This window comes from Salvelinus alpinus, chromosome 5 (genome assembly GCF_045679555.1).
Source record: "Salvelinus alpinus chromosome 5, SLU_Salpinus.1, whole genome shotgun sequence".
NCBI lineage: Eukaryota > Metazoa > Chordata > Actinopteri > Salmoniformes > Salmonidae > Salvelinus > Salvelinus alpinus.
In genome coordinates this window covers 27,089,388-27,108,503 of record NC_092090.1, presented here as the reverse complement: position 1 = coordinate 27,108,503, position 19,116 = coordinate 27,089,388, and the positions used below count along the sequence as shown (strand labels likewise).

At 46.2% G+C, this 19,116-nt stretch overlaps 1 protein-coding gene across 9 annotated transcripts in view; it reads right to left on the bottom strand.

The window, feature by feature from the left end:
• Window positions 1–388: 388 nt before the first annotated feature.
• Window positions 389–19,116, bottom strand: part of LOC139575823 (chromodomain-helicase-DNA-binding protein 9-like) — a 121,226-nt gene continuing 102,498 nt past the window's right edge. For 7 of the 9 annotated variants that reach the window (XM_071401161.1, XM_071401164.1, XM_071401163.1 and 4 more), the window contains 16 exons: window positions 17,090–17,179; window positions 15,874–15,977; window positions 15,335–15,452; window positions 14,868–14,925; window positions 14,638–14,686; window positions 11,801–12,071; window positions 11,426–11,631; window positions 10,234–11,130; window positions 9,906–10,072; window positions 9,422–9,691; window positions 8,337–8,523; window positions 7,738–7,886; window positions 7,172–7,405; window positions 6,759–6,908; window positions 6,567–6,671; window positions 389–6,127 (listed from right to left, as the gene is read on the bottom strand). In XM_071401161.1, coding sequence (XP_071257262.1) covers window positions 5,132–6,127; window positions 6,567–6,671; window positions 6,759–6,908; window positions 7,172–7,405; window positions 7,738–7,886; window positions 8,337–8,523; window positions 9,422–9,691; window positions 9,906–10,072; window positions 10,234–11,130; window positions 11,426–11,631; window positions 11,801–12,071; window positions 14,638–14,686; window positions 14,868–14,925; window positions 15,335–15,452; window positions 15,874–15,977; window positions 17,090–17,179 — 4,051 coding nt within the window. In that variant the 3' untranslated portion in view covers window positions 389–5,131. The remainder of the gene's footprint in view (window positions 6,128–6,566; window positions 6,672–6,758; window positions 6,909–7,171; window positions 7,406–7,737; window positions 7,887–8,336; window positions 8,524–9,421; window positions 9,692–9,905; window positions 10,073–10,233; window positions 11,131–11,425; window positions 11,632–11,800; window positions 12,072–14,637; window positions 14,687–14,867; window positions 14,926–15,334; window positions 15,453–15,873; window positions 15,978–17,089; window positions 17,180–19,116) is intronic. The other 2 variants (XM_071401165.1, XM_071401166.1) reach the window with 2 other exon arrangements.

The following is a 19,116-nucleotide window of genomic DNA, read 5'->3' as shown; positions in this document are numbered from 1 at the left end:
AAACTTTTGTTATTGACCAAATACTTATTTTCCACCATAATTTGCAAATAAATTCATAGAAAATCCTACAATGTGATTTTCTGGATTTTTTTTCCTCATTTTGTCTGTCATAGTTGAAGTGTACCTATGATGAAAATTACAGGCCTCTCTCATCTTTTTAAGTGGGAGAACTTGCACAATTGGTGGCTGACTAAATACTTTTTTGCCCTACTGTATACTATATCAGTTTATATCAGTTGAAAATGACTTTTTAGCGACACTATTAACTGAGACATTATCATCCTATATTTACATCACCAGTGAACAATAAACAACATTGTAATTGTGGATACCTTAAAGTGCCTGTAACTGGGTCAATGTGAAATAATAGAGAAAGACAGGCTTCATGGATAGTCAGAATATGTTTAATAAAAATAATTAAACTTCAATTTCCTCTATATAACTTCATAGAAAGTAATCCAATAAATTACAAATGACTTTTTAAGACGCTTGTCCTCCCCACTACATAACATATTATTTGACTACACAGACCACAACTTGCAAATATTGCAACTGTCCAAAAAACAACCAAACAAAAACCAGAACAGACTTGATGACTTTAGGATATTATCAAGCTTGAAACAAAAAATACAATGCCAATAATCTATTTTCATCATTTCAGCAACTACTTTACCCAAAATGAAAATTCTAATTAACGTGTAGTAGTGTGTGCTTTATTAGTCTCTGTCTGTTGCATATTGGTCATTTCATTGTGCCAGTGAGGCGAGTCTATGACTGCTTCTAATCAGTCAGTTCAGCACTGTAGATGTATGTGACATAGGGAGACCTATAACAAACTACCAGAAATATCTAATCATAATACATAATAAAAACAAATATATTGTTCCATCTTTAGTCAAATACAGCTCTCCCCTCAGTACTAACATTTCAACTTAAACAGAGCTATCGGTCTGCCTATAGCAAATTCAGCAGGCTTCTTGTCACACCAGTAGGAATGAATCCTTGTCTGCCTGTTGGGTCTGAAAATAAAGCCTGTAAAACAATCATATTTGGGTCAATATTGTAACCTGGAAGCAGCAAAGGCTGGGCTTCTGCCAAAGTGCACTGGTCGTTTTAGGGATCGACTAGGTATGAAGTGGAACAAAATGACAGTTGAAGGTTGTTCTATTGAATTCACTAGGCTTGTGAGACCTAGTGGTCGGAACCAGCTGAAACTAAAGTGGCAAACTGACAATGTTAAATCTATTTAGGTTGACTTTCAGGACGAGTAACAACCTGGCTGTCTCTGAGTTTACACACAGAAACCATGGTAAAGGACATCACAGGTGAATGGGAAAAACAAAACACCTTTAAAGTAAATGTTATTTCAGTGAGTGGAGTGTCTTCATCGGTCTTGGTTTAGACAACAGGGCAGGGCTGTCTGTCTGGTGGGCTTGTATACGTTGATGAATGGGTTCAATATAGGCTCAGTGAACAGCTACATGCAGGCTGAAAGAGACTACATGAATGTCTCTACCACAGATGTAACCTGTTGTGACGTTTTATTGTCACCATGTAAAATAAAACGTCCCATTCCTCTTCAAGATCATTTCCAAATGTGTGCCTGCCTAGCAGTCCAATGTGTACCGACAGTTCACCTACACGGTGCTGTATCAATCCGGAAAGCACTGTTCCACTAAATATAATTACAACAGGTACTTAGGGTATACTGAATTCCAGTCTCAGTGTCTCCCTTGGTTACCACGAGGATGAGCACAGATGAGCCATGTCATATGGTAATGAATAAATACACCGCCATTGAGCCGTAGAAAATAAGGAACATAAAACATCTATCTATTAAATCACATCAGATACTGACTGGAAGTTGAGTGAGAAAGTGAGGGTGTGAAATACACAGAGGTACAGCGAGCGTAAGGACACTTCTACATCAGCATCAGTCTGTCTGCAGATCAAGTCATCAGTGGATTGATCAGTAAGACATATGGAGAAATTAACTAGCCTGGTGAAACCAGACTGAACAATGTGTTTAGTGATGAAACAGCATATCAGTTTGGATTCCAGGCTAGAAATTAACACTTAAAAGCCTCCAATTCCCATGAAACAGAGAGATCATAGTCAGCAAAGCAGCTCAGTTCTAAAGGAAGGTCTGGATATTCAGTCTTACTCAAGCCTAAACTTAACCTACCATAGCCAACCCAATACTATTCAGAATCACTGCAATCGATGTATAAACTATGCTTTTCTACAGTCAATTAAGAAAAGAATTTTGATGACTCAGTAATCTACAATTATATCAGAGACAATACAAACCCCTGTGATCCCTCAATACACATACGGTGTAGCTACTTCATTACTAGTTTATGATAGCAAGGTAATTCAATACAACAGGGACACACTGTGTTCAGAATGGAAGACTACAGACATCACCCACAGTCAGAGCTCATTGGAGATTCTTCAGCTCACTCGATAGCAGAAGGCGGCACTACGAGTAGAACACAGATACTGATGGGCTTTTAAAGTATTAAAGATGACTCAGGGGGTGTTGATTATACGATGTCGACTATACCAGCAGTCACTGTTTATGTGACTTCACTTTTGGTTGTAGAACCCAATGCTCTAGCCTCCCCAATACACACCACCATACACAATGGCCCGATTGATGCTGCACCGCATGGGACACAATCAGTACAGGGCCTGAAGAACACACTGACTCAGCCAAAATGTAAAGAAACGCCCACGCAAACAAACACACACAGCCAGAACACAGTGAGTGGTAGTCTCTCTCGCAGACTCAAGGCGTTGGAAGAGACTAAGCGAGTGGAAGCTCTCAAGAGTATGCCATGAAGAACACACATTCCAGTGGGGACGAGTGAGCCAGCCTTGCCAATACACACACAACGGGATGTATTTGCAGTGTACTCAATCCCTTCTATACTCCGCTGAGGTAACGATGCAGTCAAAAACACCGGGGTGGAATTGTGTCTTTTCTGTCCCAGCGAGAGCAGCATTTGGCGCAGCCTGTCAGTTTGCTGTCCTTTCAGTCCTCAGGGGAGAAGACCCAACTGGTTATGTGCTAGCGAGTGTAATATGGGAAACTAAAGAACCATGTGTGTTGGTTGTGCGAGACAAGCAGGGGAGACTACATTCCAAAATGCACACTAGCATACTACTTAGAATGAATGTCCAATACATTTCTTCATTGGAATAACTGTGTTAGTGTGGACATTGGAACAGAGACTGAACACCTCTCCCTTGTGTGAGAAACATGGCTGATGAGGGATCTACAGCTTCAGTCACATTCATTAGCTGCCCGAGTTATTGCTGACTTTTCCAAACGTATGATCCGCAAAGTATACTGTAAGTGTCAAGAAGAAAACCTGTAAAAGTACTTACAAAGAAAAGCTAAATATTCAGGGTCTTTTACTCCCACTACAAAATATATTAAGAGTACAGCTCAGCAGAGAGCCTATATTTATTTCCTCTTTTTTAATCAAATTAAATCCCAACATAATAATTACAATAATGCCATTTTGATTTCTTTTTCTCAGTTTGTTGCAATTGTACATCAATGTGTGTAGGCCTAATACAAGTTCACAAAGTTCAGAAATCTACTAAAGTTTGACATGCAAAATGTCTCTCAAAACAAGATTGTACCTTTTTGAACAAAGACTGAAAGTTCATTTCAGTTTATCCGAGGTCATGGTTCTTCTTTTTTCATTTTTGTAGTCTTTATTACACAACATTTTAGTTCGTTTTCTATATTTACATTAAAAGAAATCACAATGTAAGTGCAGGGAAATCCATATATATGTGTAATATATACAGTACTAGTCAAACGTTTGGACACACCTATTCATTCCAGGGTTTTTCTTTATTTATACTATTTTCTACATTGTAGAATAATAGTGAAGACATCAAAACTATGAAATAACACATATGGAATCATGTAGTAACCAAAAAATTGTTAAACAAATCAAAATATATGAAGGTCAGTCAATCCGGAAATTTTCAAGAACTTTGAAAGTTTCTTTACAACAATCAAGCGCTATGATGAAGCCGGCTCTCATGAGGACCGCCACAGGAAAGGAAGAAACAGAGTTACCTCTGCTGCAGAGGATACGTCCATTACAGTTAACTGCACCTCAGACTAGAGCCCAAATGAATGCTTCATTCAGACACATCTCAACATCAACTGTTCAGAGGAGACTGCATCAGGCCTTCATGGTCGAATTGCTGCAAAGAAACCACTACTAAAGAACACCAATAATAATAAGAGATTTGCTTGGACCAAGAAACATAGGCAATGGATATTAGACCGGTGGAAATCTGTCCTTTGGTCAGATGAGTCCAAATGTAAGATTTTTCGTTCTAACCGCCATGTCTTTGTGAGGCGCAGAGTAGGTGAACGGATTATCTCTACATGTGTGGTTCCCACAGTGAAGCACGGAGGAGGAGGTGTGATGGTATGGGGGTGTTTTGAATGTGACACTGTCTGTGATTTATTTAGAATTCAAGGCACACTTAACCAGCATGGCTACCACAGCATTCTGCAGCGATACGCCATCCCATCTGGTTTGCATTTGGTAGAACTATTAGGACCATGACCTCAGAACAGACCTCCTGGCTGTGTAAGGGCTATCTGACCAAGGAGAGTCACGGAGTGCTGCATCAGATGACCTGGCCGATGACCTGGCCGATGACCTGGCCTCCACAATCACCCGACCTCAACCCAATTGAGATGGTTTGGGATGAGTTGGACCACAGAGTGAAGGAAAAGCAGCCAACAAGTGCTCAGCATATGTGGGAACTCCTTCAAGACTATTGGAAAAGCATTCCAGGAGAAGCTGGTTGAGAGAATGCCAAGAGTGTGCAAAGCTGTCATCAAGGCAAAGGGTGGCTACTTTGAAGAATATAAAATATATTTTGATATGTTGAACAATTGTTTGGTTACGACATGATTCCATATGTGTTATTTCATAATTTTGATGTCTTCACTATTATTCTACAATGCAGAAAATAGTCAAAATAAAGAAAAACCCTTGAATGAGTAGGTGTGTCCAAACTTTTGGCTGGTACTGTATGTGTGTACATTTCTAATAGATCCATAAATAGATTTATATTTTCATTAGGCTCAGTCTTCATCGCTGGAGTCTGATGACCCATCAGATGATGAAGAAGAGCTCCCAGACTCTGATGAAGAAGATGAATCCGCCTTCCCCGAGCCTTCTGGACCACTGTTCTCCTCCTTGTGTTCCCCTGACTCCTCCCTCTTGTCACCAAGACTCTCCTCTTCCTGACACTCTGGTGTTCTCCTTGGCGACAGAGGTTTTGAGGGGGCGGTCTTAGAGGTCTTAGTGGGCTTGTGGTCACTCTTTGAGTCACTGTGTGGCGGCTGTGTGGTGGACACAGGAAGGTTAAGGCCTGGAGTGAGAAGCATCCCTGGGTAAAGCATACTGGAGAGTAACAAGGGGTTAAGAGACAGAGGGTGACTGGAGGCTGCCTGGGCAGCAGAAGCACTTAGTGGGGTGGTGGTGGAGGTGGTGGCAGAGGAACTGGAGGGGGAATGGACACTGGGAATGCGGCCGTCCCCGTCCCTGCTTTGACCTTCTGTCCTTTCACCTTTGGTGTCCGAGGTGTGGGAGAGGCCGTGGGAGTGGGAGGAGGAGGGGGCTTTGGAGGAGGCAGATGAGGGCTCCCCTCCTCCTCCTTTTCTGCTTCCCTTCCTCCTCTTCCTCTGCTCAGCTCCCCCCGTAGTGTCCTGTGGGGGCTTTCCCAGCAGACCCCCCATGCTAAGGAGGTTGGGAAGCCCAGCCATACCAGAGAGCATCATGGGAAACATGGCGGCCAGGTTGTTAGCATCGGTGGGCAGGCCCATGAGGCCGGCAGTGAGCTGCAGTGACTGGAGACTTTGGAGGTTCTGCTGGAAGGCCTGTAGACTAGATAGATCCATGCCAGAGAGGAGGCCGTTGGCCAGCAGGGGGTTGAGGCCCAGGGATGGGGCCCCCTGGTTGGCTGTAGCTGCAGCCTTGGCCAGGGCGCTCTTGGGCCTCCGTCCACGCCGACTCACCTCCTCTGGTACGATGGGTCCTGTCAGGATCCGGTCAAACATGCTCTCTGGGAGGTAGCCCTGAAGGACAGACAGGGTTAGCACTCTAATCAACAACTTCATTAGATAACCACAGTTAGAAACTGGGTAGTTCCGGCCCCGAATGCTGATTGGCAGACACCCGTGGTATGTCAGACCGTATACCACGGGTATGACAAAACATGTATTTTTACTGCTCTAATTCCGTTGGTAACCAGTTTATAATAGCAATAAGGCACCTCAGGGGTTTGTGGTATATGGCAAACCATATTGCGTTGTGCATAAGAACAGCCCTTAGCCGTGGTATATCGGCCATATACCACAGCCCATCGGGCCTTATTGCTTAACTATAAAACAGCTACTGCACTGACAACTAGCCAAGCTAGATACATGTAGTTCTATTATTACTCTTTTATACACGTCAAGTAGACTTGTGGGGTGTTCTACAGCATATGAAGGAGGTAAAGGCTATCAGACTTACCGACTGCTTGACGACGTCGGCCCACTCTGGTGGAACCCCGTACTCTGGGTTCTCTTGAAGAAACCGACACAGGTCCTTTAGAGGGGGGGCGAAGGCCCCACCAACCTGGGGAGAGGACAGGAGGACAACATGAGACAAAGTAGAAGTTGTACAACACACACACACACACGCACAAGTCTACTGCCGCCTCACCTTGCGTGCATTTCTCCTGTTGATGATCTGGACCCTCTCCTCTCCTGTCAGACTGTTGACATCGATCTTGTTGGGGTTTCTGCAGCGATGCCTCTTCTGCTTGGGTCTACCATCCTGCTGGAACTGCTCCAGCTGCCTCTTATTCACTCCCTGAGGAGGAGATGGGAGGGTCAGGGATACAGAGGTTCAACTACAGGACTACATACAAAACAATATCTACTGTCAATGAAAAGTTGATTCAAATTGCAAATGGAATTTCTGTTTATGTCATGAACTGACTGAATGGAAATGCCCGTAACCCTGACGGATGTCTATTGTAGTTGTACAGTATATTCACAGCCCTTAATAAACCCTGGGTTAGGGATAGAGGAATGGAGAATCAGAGGGTGAGGAAAAGGAAGGGAGGGACTCACAGGGATGAAGGCCCCTGTGTCGGCCACAAAGCCTGGGTGTTCTTTTAGCCACAGCTCCAGCTCCCTCCTCCTGGGGGCATCGTCTCCGGCCAGACGGGTCCCATCTTTCAGGTTGATGACAGAGACCCTGCTCTCTGTGTCCATAGGGCCCTGGCCCCCTAGGGGGTTACCCTGCCCTGAGGCAATAGACAGCCCAGTGCCAGCCTGACCCATACCACCCCACGCCGGGGGCACCTGGAGATGCAGGGTAGACATCATCCCATCAGTGAATATCAAGTGGCTAGTGTTTGTATAGGCATGCTAGCATACCCCTCATACGGCCTCCTATACTTCAGTACACACAGTAAATCCTAGATTTTATTTTCAATTGCTAGGTAAATACATTTAGGCATACTCTTCAAACTTTAAATATCTCTTAAAACCATGCAATCACATGTAGCTTCTCAGTACCCAGTGTTTAAGGACTAAATGTTGAAGGACCTAAGATAGCAAGATAGGAGTGAGAGGATTGACAGTGAAGACGTTGAGGCCCAAAGAGAAGAGAGAAAAGTAAAGTAAGATTTTACGCTTTCAGGCACGGCTGGTCCTCTTTTCCTGTTCATATAGAGCAGGTCCATCCCCTCCACATTCTTCCTCCTTCCTCTCCTCCTCTTCACCACCGGCTGGCCATCCATACCTCCGTTCAGCTTCATCTGACCCGCCAGACCTGTAGAGGCTGGAAACACACAAACAACGTGTCCCTGATTAAAACAGAAGACTAAAGCAGTACACACCATCACAATCATGAATGTACAACACAAAGGGAAATGTATCTTTGCTGCCATCTAGTGGTAGGAAATAAAAAACACACAGTTTAGCTTTGAGATTTCTCATTACCAGACAGGAATTTTATTTTTTTTAACCTTTATTTAACTAGGCAAGTCAGTTAAGAACACATTCTTATTTTCAATGATGGCCTAGGAACAGTGGGATAACTGCCTTGTTCAGGAGCAGAACGACAGACTTTTACCATGTCAGCTCGGGGATTCGATCTTGCAACCTTTCAGTTACTAGTCCAACGATCTAACCACTAGGCTACCTGCCTAGTATGAACTATCAATTGTATAAACTAACAATACATTGCTGTAAAAACAGGACTTTGTGGTCAGCCCTAGTCTGTATGTACCCTGTGGGAAGCTAGCAGCCTGGGGCTTGGTGAAGTCAGCCAGACTGGTGTCTGAGGCACTCTGGAGCTCATGGAGCCTTGTAAGGTACTGCTGCTGGCTCAGGGGCCCCTCCTCAGGCTCCAGGGGCCTCTTCAGGGGCTGGCCGGGCCCCTGCTTCTGGAAGGTCAGCTTCAGACCCCCCTCCTGCTGTAGAGAGAGAGACTGTCAGTCAATTACACAGAAATACGAGGTCACACTGTCTGATGGCATTGGAGCCCCTTCTACAGAGAAAAAACTAACCAAAACATAACAGAAAAAAGGGAGGTGGTCTAAGTGCTTGTTTTGATTTTCACTGCATTGGCACAATACTTTGTTGGCTTGTCATACAGAGCATTCTGTATGCTTGGAAGTAGGGATAGTTATGGGTAGGGACACAGCATATACTGTAGCAACTAGAAGCATATAGGGGAAGTTGTCTATGCAATGTCAGGAGTTTACTGAAGGACTATGTCACAGGGAAGGCTGCAGCTTTCAGCATATTCCTTATTAAGGTCAAGATTCCAGCCAAACCGGTCAGGAAAGCCCCAGCAACCCTGTAGCAGCAGTCAGTGGCCATTTTTATAGAATATTTGACACAAATGCTCCTCCCTCTGTTGATATGGCAATTTAGGCTCATAGCTAGCTACTGTAGTATTAAAGCAAGCAGGAAGCAGGCCTGCATGGTTAATAGCCCAGCTGCTATCAGCCCCATTAGAGACAGAACACCCACAGTACTAGAGCCCCATCACAATCCCCCACAATAGCGAGCCAGCCCCATCTCAATCAGATCAACCCTCTCAAACCCCAGTGTCTCTCCACACTAAGCTTCTTATTAGCTTCCCATCCATGAATGACTGATATATGTAAAAATTTAATTACAGCCCCGGATCCCAATCCACATGGAGTGGGAATAAATTAAAGAGGGTATTACTATTAAACAAATCAGTTTAAGGCAGCAGACAAAACAACAAAATCAAAATCCCCAACAAAACATGCTGAAACACCACAATTAGGCTTTGGAGTGGTGTGGGGTCCTACGAGAGGGGAGTAACGGAAATCAACATACTTCATTCATTTTCACTGAGAACTCCTTTTCTCCTGCAACATGCTTCTTCACCTTTGAACCCTGAGGGGAGACAGAGGGGTCCTCTGAGGCCGAGGCGGAAGCTGAGCAGAGGTTGCTGCTGTTGTTGGCCGCAGCTGCATTGTCCAGCAGCTTGGTGGTGTAGAAGGAGGCTACGGCCCCTCCTGCCTCGTACGACCGCCGGGCCCCCGGCCACTTCCCCTTCAGCACTGCTTGGCAGATACTGTCCAGACGGTTGATCATCACACGGTCCTACAGGGGGACAGGGGACATTATAAAACAAGTTGTTTGGATCCTGGATGCTGATTGGCTTTTGCCTGGACTATATCGTCTGGTGGAAGGATGAAATAAAACTGGATTATCGTGAACAGCACCCTCCTAAGGGCTGTTTCAACATGGTTGGGATTCTCAGGAAACTAACTCAGGCTAGAACTGAAACACAAAGAGGTTTGGTGTGTGTGTTTACCTTGGGCCAGTAGGATGCAGCCAGCATGTATCCTCCCTGGAAGGGGTGGTGGTGGGAGTTGTTGCTGCCGTTCTCTGTCACGTGACTGTCCTGCATCTCATCCTGAGTGGTGCTGAGAGACGCCACACTGTCTTCGTCAAATCCCTTCACGATGGCCACTGTCGGGACTGGAAGAACATGCAATATAACTCTACTTTAGAAAACCTCAAAGTATACAACACAACTTCAGACAGCCTAACAACTTTGGCAAAATTACAACATTGATTGCCTCAACAGTACTGTAAAAGTCTTTCACTGCAAGAACCAAAATAATAATAACAGCACTCACCCTTGATCTTTCCTTCCTCTCCCTCACTCTCACTGTCAACAGAGGAAGATGAAGATGAGGAAGATGAGGAGCCTGATGAGCAGGATGAAGACGAAGAGGAGCTGGATCCGGAGCGGGAGGAGGAAGAGGACGACGATGATGAAGAAGATCGTGATGAAGAGCTGGAGGAGGAGCCGTCCGAGTCGGAGTCTGATGCTGCGGAGGCGGCTCGTCTGGCCTCTCTTCGACTTCTTTTATTGGCTTTCTTCTCTTTCCTGGCGGCTGAGTTGGGTGTGAGTGGCTTGGTCCGTGCCGCCACCAAGTGGCTCTCGTTCTCTCCTTTCACCACCCCCAGGTCAGGCTTCTCCTCTATCCCTGTAGGAGTGAGAGGGGCAGGCTGGGGACTCCACCTCTCCCCCTCCACCTGACCCCCTCTCTCCATGCGCTCCTCCCCCTCCGAGAGAGGTTCTTCTTTGGGCACTGCCCCCGGGATGTCCTCCCTCTCCATCTGGGCTGGGGTTGGCACTGGGGACTCTGCCAAGGCTGGGTCTCTACTAGCCTGGTACTGGGGGTTCAGGAGCGGAGTAGGGGTCTGAGATGGCTGTTGGACTCCTTTATTCTGGCTGTAGTTGCGCTGGGAAGCCATGAAGCAGAGCTCTGGGTCTCGGAGGATGTGGTAGTCTGTGCGGCTGACGCCGTGCTTGGCGGCCCCGATTAGGAGATCTCGGTCGTGGGTACCGGTCTCCCACCACACGGGCAGGTCCGAGCCCAGCTGGCACAGGGGCAGGCGCTCATAGAGCGAGGGGTGGCGCAGGACCTGTTCCCTGACCTGGCGTAGCAGCTCTACTCTGTAGAGGGTACGAGATGCACGCTCCTCTGTGATGGGCTGAATGGACAGAGAGGGGTCCACCGCTGTGTCTAGAGAGAGGGAGAGAGAGAATAAGGCTGTCCTGCATAATTCATACATCTGTGTTTTCATTTTGTGTGAACTCATTCCACTCTCTGTTTAACTTTCCATTGATCGTTAACCTTATCACTTGCTTGTTTCCCCAGCATTTCCTGAAATCATTAATCTTGAAATACTGTAGCACATTATCAGCAGGTATTAGTAAGCACACAACTCCTCTAATAAACAACACAGTATACAGCTTATAAGTATATTGACTTCCACACCTTTTCTACAGGTGGCACAGATGAACAGTATCTCTCTCACCTCCTTCTCTGGGTGGCAGGCGACACACTCTCCTGCACATGGCAGTGAAGGCCCACAGGTACTTCTGCAGACTCTCATCTGTCTTCTTGTGCAGCCGAGCCATGGCTCTGAACTTGGTCCAGTCGAAACAGCCCAGGTCTGGGTCAAACACCACACCAAAGGTAGACACCACACGGTAGAAATCAGCTTCCTCTCGCCTCGTCCATCTGGGGAGAGACGGAGGGAGAGAGAAACAGAGAGAAATAGAAATAGGCGTAGAGATAGAGATATACACAGAGAGAGGGGGGAGAGAAAGAAGACAGAAGGAGACATTGGTATAAGTTATAGACCGTGGCTAACTTTATGTTTCTGTCCAGGCCTTGCAGCTTCACTCACCTCTGCTGGCGTTCTATCTTGGCGGCCATCTTGGGGTTGATAGTGTCGTTGAGGGTGGGTGGCAGGGGGCACAGTGAGGGTGTGACCTGGGTGGTGTGCTGTGTCTGGGTCTGGTGGATGTGGAGGATCTGTCTGGACTTGGTGTAGCGCTGAGAGGCTGTGATCAGACGTCTCAGTCTGGCTGTTAGTACTGAGGAGGAGGGCCAGTAGGCTGCATCTCCTCCTCCTCCACCTCCACCACCTAACTCCTCAATCATCATTGGAGCACCCTCTGGAGAGCACAGACACAACACACACATTGTTTAACCAGGGAGAACGCTTTTTAAGTTGTTTTATAGTAGTGGAAGAAGTTGTAGTAGTTTCAGCAGTAGTAGCACTAGTAGTATTACTATTACTGTTTGTAATAGAAGTGACTGTTGGTAATAAAATATATAGTAGTTGTTGTTGTTGTAGTAATAGTAGTGACTGGTTGTAGTAGTAGTGACTGGTAGTTGTAGTAGTGGTGGTGACTGGCAGTAGTAGTAGTATTAACTAGCTGTAGTAGTAGTGAGTAGTAGTGGTAGTAGTGAGTAGTAGTAGTAGTATTAGTCGTGACTGGTAGTAGTAGTGGTGGTGGTGACTGGTAGTAGTAGTAATAATATTAACTGGTAGTAGTAGTAGTATTAACTAGTTGTAGTAGTAGTGAGTAGTAGTAGTAATAGTAGTATTAGTAGTGACTGGTATTAGTAGTAGCAGTAGCTGGTAGTAGTAAACTCAGTAAACAACTGCGTTTATTTTCAGCAAACCGAACATGTGTAAATATTTGTATGAACATAACAAGATTCAACAACTGAGACATAAACTGAACAAGTTCCACAAACATGTGACTAACAGAAATGGAATAATGTATCCCTGAACAAAGGGGGGGGGGTCAAAATCAAAAGTAACAATCAGTATCTGGTGTGGCCACCAGCTGCATTAAGTACTGCAGTGCATCTCCTCCTCATGGACTGCACCAGATTTGCCAGTTCTTGCTGTGAGATGTTACCCCACTCTTCCACCAAGGCACCTGCAAGTTCCCAGACATTTCTGGGGGGAATGGCCCTAGCCCTCACCCTCCGACCCAACAGGTCCCAGACGTGCTCAATGGGATTGAGATCTGGGCTCTTCGCTGGCCATGGCAGAACACTGACATTCCTGTCTTGCAGGAAATCACGCACAGAACGTGCAGTATGGCTGGTGGCATTGTCATGCTGGAGGGTCATGTCAGGTTGAGCTTGCAGGGTACCATATGAGGAAGGAGGATGTTTTCCTTGTAACGCACAGCGTTGAGATTGCCTGCAATGACAACAAGCTCAGTCCGCTGATACTGTGACACACCGCCCCAGACCATGACGGACCCTCCACCTCCAAATCGATCCCGCTCCAGAGTACAGGCATCGGCGTAACGCTCATTCCTTCGACTATAAACGCAAATCCGACCATCACCCCTGGTGAGACAAAACCGCGACTCGTCAGTGAAGAGCACTTTTTGCCAGTCCTGTCTGGTCCTTTGACGGTGGGTTTGTGCCCATAGGTGACGTTGTTGCCGGTGATGTCTGGTGAGGACCTGCCTTACAACAGGCCTACAAGCCCTCAGCCCAGCCTCTCTCAGCTGATTACGGACAGTCTGAGCACTGATGGAGGGACTGTGCGTTCCTGGTGTAACTCGGGCAGTTGTTGTTGCCATCCTGTACCTGTCCCGCAGGTGTGATGTTCGGATGTACCGATCCTGTGCAGGTGTTGTTACACGTGGTCTGCCACTGCGAGGACGATCAGCTGTCTGTCCTGTCTCCCTGTAGCTCTGTCTTAGGCGTCTCACAGTACGGGCAATGCAATATATTGCCCTGGCCACATCTGCAGTCCTCATGCCTCCTTGCAGCTTGCCTAAGGCACGTTCACGCAGATGAGCAGGGACCTTGGGCATCTTTCTTTTGGTGTTTTTCAGAGTCAGTAGAAAGGCCTCTTTAGTGTCCTAAGTTTTCATAACTGTGACCTTAATTGCCTACCGTCTGTAAGCTGTTAGTGTCTTAACGACCGGTCCACAGGTGCATGTTCATTAATTGTTGATGGTTCATTGAACAAGCATGGCAAAAAGTGTTTAAACCCTTTACAATGAAGATCTGTTAAGTTATTTGGATTTTTACAAATTATCTTTGAAAGACAGGGTCCTGAAAATGGTCCGTTTCTTTTTTTGCTGAGTTTAGTAGTAGTAGCGGTGACTGGTAGTAGTAGTGACTGGTAGTAGTAGTAGTGACTTGTAGTAGTAGTATTAGTAGTAGTTACTGGTAGTAGTAGTGACTGGTAGTATTAGTAGTGACTTGTAGCAGTAGTATTAGTAGTAGTAGTAGTAGTGACTGGTAGTATTAGTAGTGACTTGTAGTAGTAGTATTAGTAGTGACTTGTAGTAGTAGTATTAGTAGTAGTAGTAGTAGTTACTGGTAGCAGTAGTGACTGGTAGTATTAGTATTAGTAGTAGTATTAGAGACTGGTAGTAGTAGTGCCTGGTAGTAGTAGTAGTGACTTGTAGTAGCGATATTAGTATTAGTAGTAGTAGTGACTGGTAGTAGTAGTAGTGACTTGTAGTAGCAGTATTAGTAGTAGTGACTGGTAGTAGTAGTGACTGGTGGTAGCAGTATTAGTAGTAGTAGTAGTGACTGGTAGTAGTAGTAGTGACCTGTAGTAGCAGTATTAGTAGTAGTAGTCGTGACTGGTAGTAGTAGTGACTGGTAGTAGTAGATATTGTAATATGATGTGTATTGGTTGTGATAGTACAAAAGCTGAGTAGAAAGAGACTTGAATAGAAAGATGTAACTGACCTCCAGGGTTGTCTGTGACAACCAGGTCTCCAGGAGAGGAGGCGTCATCCTATGGAGGAGAGAAGTGTGTGTTCAAACACTGGACACAGTACTGGACACAATAACACTCAAAACAACCTGTATTGTCTAGTCTCTACAGGGGCAGAGAATACACATGCCAGTCAGTGTGTACAGCAGCCTTATCTGTTGCTGTGCTGGCTCTGTTCTGCCCCCCTTCGTTGTGGCCTCACCTCCATATCGTCCTTCAGCAAGGCTGGGGCAGGCTTGTATTCTGGGTCATCCACGTCCCTGCAAACACAGATAACAACCGTCAGTCAGCCAGCCAGCCAGCCAGCCAGCCAGCCAGCCAGCCAGCCAGCCAGCCAGCCAGCCAGCCAGTTATTCAGTTATTCAGTCAGTCAGCAAGGGCCACACAAGGTAACAGACAGGGGAACTTGCAGGCAGCTCCTAACAGCTCTGAACTAAACACGGACTCAGATTCACTTCAGAAAAGGTTTTTTACAATAATATCAGTTTCTGGTTTCTTCCTTTTCTATCATAGCTTTATGACTGGTTATAAAAAGTGTTACAACAACTGAAACTTTTTAAGTGTGTCATTGTGTGTCTAAGCCCTGTCTGACTCAGTGGAGGAGACCGACAAGCTAACTAGCTGACTCAGTCAATCAGTCAGTCAGCCATGATGTGTAATGTTACCTACCCATCCATGAAGTCATTGGCTCTCTGTTCAGCAGCGATGGCCTTCTCGTCTGGCCGGCCCACTCGCTCTAGGAAGCAGAAGGCAGGGTCTGCACGCACCGTGTTGTACTTCTCATAACCTGTATGAGTGGACCACAGTGGAGAGGTAAGCAAACAGAGCTTAGAACTTGGAAACTTGAAGAGATAAAAAACAAACATACAGATGGCCACTTTCCCCCAAAGGTGAGTGTGACAGCTGTCATCCAGTGTAAACTACATCCCCATGGAGGAACACCTACAGTGCATTTTCCACATGACACTAACTCAGAATTGTACATACTATACCGTATCTGATTAATTCCCCCTGACCCGTTTTCACTCTCTACATTTGTCTAGGCTCTGTTCCTATATCCATTCTAGTAAACCCACTTAGAATACATGCCCAATACATGACTTTATGCTAAGTGTTATGTTAGTATCGTAGCCCTAGTATCACACATTCCTAGTTGTCTCAGGCCTGTGGGTCAGTTAGTACATCCCTGGTCCCTGTTGTCGACTCACCGTGCTTGTAGACCCCCAACAGCAGACACTTGTCAGAGATGTTGTCCCACCACAGGGCTGGTAGCTCAGAGCTGTCGGGCTCAGGAACCCAGATCTTGATCTCACTGATGAGGAGGAGGGGGCGTGGACACAACATGTCAGGAGGAACAGGTCTATATATGTATAGCATGGGGGACTCATGGGTACTACGACAGCTGGGTTTCCATCCCAACATAGATGCTCAGATAAGCAACAGCGTGGTACAGCCAAAACCATGAGCTCCGATAAGACTTTTAGGTCAGCATCAAGGCTGAAAATGTGTCTGGAGGCTAGAAATACTCAACGTTTTTCCACAGCCACCTCTGTATATCCTCAGCAATAGTATTGGTTTTAAGAAGCTGCTGATCCATCTTTAAACAGCAGGTGGAGTGACTACTGACTTTCCTTCCCTGAGTCTGACTAGCTGTGCCCTCCGTTATACATGGACTTTCCTTCCCTGAGTCTGACTAGCTGTGCCCTCCGTTATACATGGACTTTCCTTCCCTGAGTTTGACTAGCTGTGCCCTCCGTTATACATGGACTTTCCTTCCCTGAGTCTGACTAGCTGTGCCCTCCGTTATACATGGACTTTCCTTCCCTGAGTCTGACTAGCTGTGCCCTCCGTTATACATGGACTTTCCTTCCCTGAGTCTGACTAGCTGTGCCCTCCGTTATACATGGACTTTCCTTCCCTGAGTCTGACTAGCTGTGCCCTCCTTCATACATGGTGATAGATAGAGACAGCTACAGTATGTATGGGAACAACCTGTCATGTTTGGTCTATGTCCTTACCATGGAAAACATGAACAACATGGGCCTATGAATGAACAGGTTTTTATTTAAAAAGTGAATGTAAACGGAACCTTCTCAAACGATGTGTCAGCTGAATTTGAGTGCCAGCAGCTTACCAGAAATACCAGAAAACTTAAACAAATACTGGCATAGTGCTGGCAGCCTGGCTGAACTGGTTGGCATAACATTCAGTCTAGCCTGAATAGCCACCGATCAATCCGACCATCTCAAAATAATGGCGTAAATAGTGTAATCCTCTTCAAATAATCTAACAACTGAAATGACCAATTAGAGGATAGACAGAGAGAGCATTAATGAGCTTTGGAAATGTTGTGTACTCTACTCTAAGGGTGTCTGTCAATGTTCAGAGCTGTTTGGTTGTAAAAAAGGTGAAAGTTCAGCTCACCTGGAGTCCACGCCGTCTAGTATCTTCTGTGACTGGCTTCCCATCACCTCTTGTTTCAGGTAGTAGAGCATTCTAACCCGCAGCAACACCCTGCACACAGACACAGCCCCGCCCGCGGTCACCACAAAGCCTCAGCACGCACAAACGCTGAGAGAGCAGAACGGCTTTCACACGCACTCACGTCCGTAAATACACACACACACACACTCACACATTCGCGAACGTACAAACTCATGTATATACACGCAATCAAAATATCACACTCTCTATCACACACATTCTCACTTTCCTCCTGGATGACTGAAATGCTGTGCCTAGCTCGTCACGGTAGCTGACTGAAATAATGTGCCTAGCTCGTCACGGTAGATGACTGACATACTGTGCCTAGCTCGTCACGGTAGATGACTGAAATACTGTGCCTATCTCGTCACGTAGATGACTGAAATACTGTGCCTAGCTCGTCACGGTAGCTGACTGAAATACTGTGCCTAGCTCGTCACGGTAGATGACTGAAATACTGTGCCTAGCTCGTCACGGTAGCTGACTGAAATACTGTGCCTAGCTCGTCACGTAGATGACTGAAATACTGCGCCTAGCTCGTCACGGTAGATGACTGAAATGCTGTGCCTAGCTCGTCACGGTAGATGACTGAAATACTGTGCCTAGCTCGTCACGGTAGCTGACTGAAAAACTGTGCCTAGCTCGTCACGGTAGCTGACTGAAATACTGTGCCTAGCTCGTCACGGTAGATGACTGACATACTGTGCCTAGCTCGTCACGGTAGATGACTGAAATGCTGTGCCTAGCTCATCACGGTAGATGACTGAAATGCTGTGCCTAGCTCGTCACGGTAGATGACTGACATACTGTGCCTAGCTCGTCACGTAGATGACTGAAATGCTGTGCCTAGCTCGTCACGGTAGATGACTGAAATGCTGTGCCTAGCTCGTCACGTAGATGACTGAAATGCTGTGCCTAGCTCGTCACGTAGATGACTGAAATACTGTGCCTAGCTCGTCACGTAGATGACTGAAATACTGCGCCTAGCTCGTCACGGTAGATGACTGAAATGCTGTGCCTAGCTCGTCACGGTAGATGACTGAAATACTGTGCCTAGCTCGTCACGGTAGCTGACTGAAATGCTGTGCCTAGCTCGTCACGGTAGATGACTGACATGCTGTGCCTAGCTCGTCACGGTAGATGACTGAAATGCTGTGCCTAGCTCGTCACGGTAGATGACTGAAATGCTGTGCCTAGCTCGTCACGGTAGATGACTGAAATGCTGTGCCTAGCTCGTCACGGTAGATGACTGAAATGCTGTGCCTAGCTCGTCACGGTAGATGACTGAAATACTGTGCCTAGCTCGTCACGGTAGATGACTGACATACTGTGCCTAGCTCGTCACGTAGATGACTGAAATGCTGTGTCTAGCTCGTCACGTAGATGACTGAAATACTGTGCCTAGCTCGTCACGTAGATGACTGAAATACTGTGCCTAGCTCGTCACGTAGATGACTGAAATACTGTGCCTAGCTCGTCACGGTAGATGACTGAAATACTGTGCCTAGCTCGTCACGTAGATGACTGAAATGCTGTGTCTAGCTCGTCACGGTAGATGACTGAAATACTGTGCCTAGCTCGTCACGTAGATGACTGAAATACTGTGCCTAGCTCGTCACGTAGATGACTGAAATACTGTGCCTAGCTCGTCACGGTAGATGACTGAAATGCTGTGCCTAGCTCGTCACGGTAGATCAACTGTCCACACAAAGGGAATCATTTTGTATTGTTGTATATACTGTATAAATGTTGACTTCAATGATACACACATGCCCAAAATGGAGTGGGATAGAAAATATGCAGTCAGTACAGTCACTGTGTAGTCAGTCCCTGAGAGCGAGACAGTGTCTGTGCCAGAGAGCGAGACAGTGTCTGTGCCATAGAGAGCGAGACAGTGTCTGTGCCAGAGAGAGCGAGACAGTGTCTGTGCCATAGAGAGCGAGACAGTGTCTGTGCCATAGAGAGCG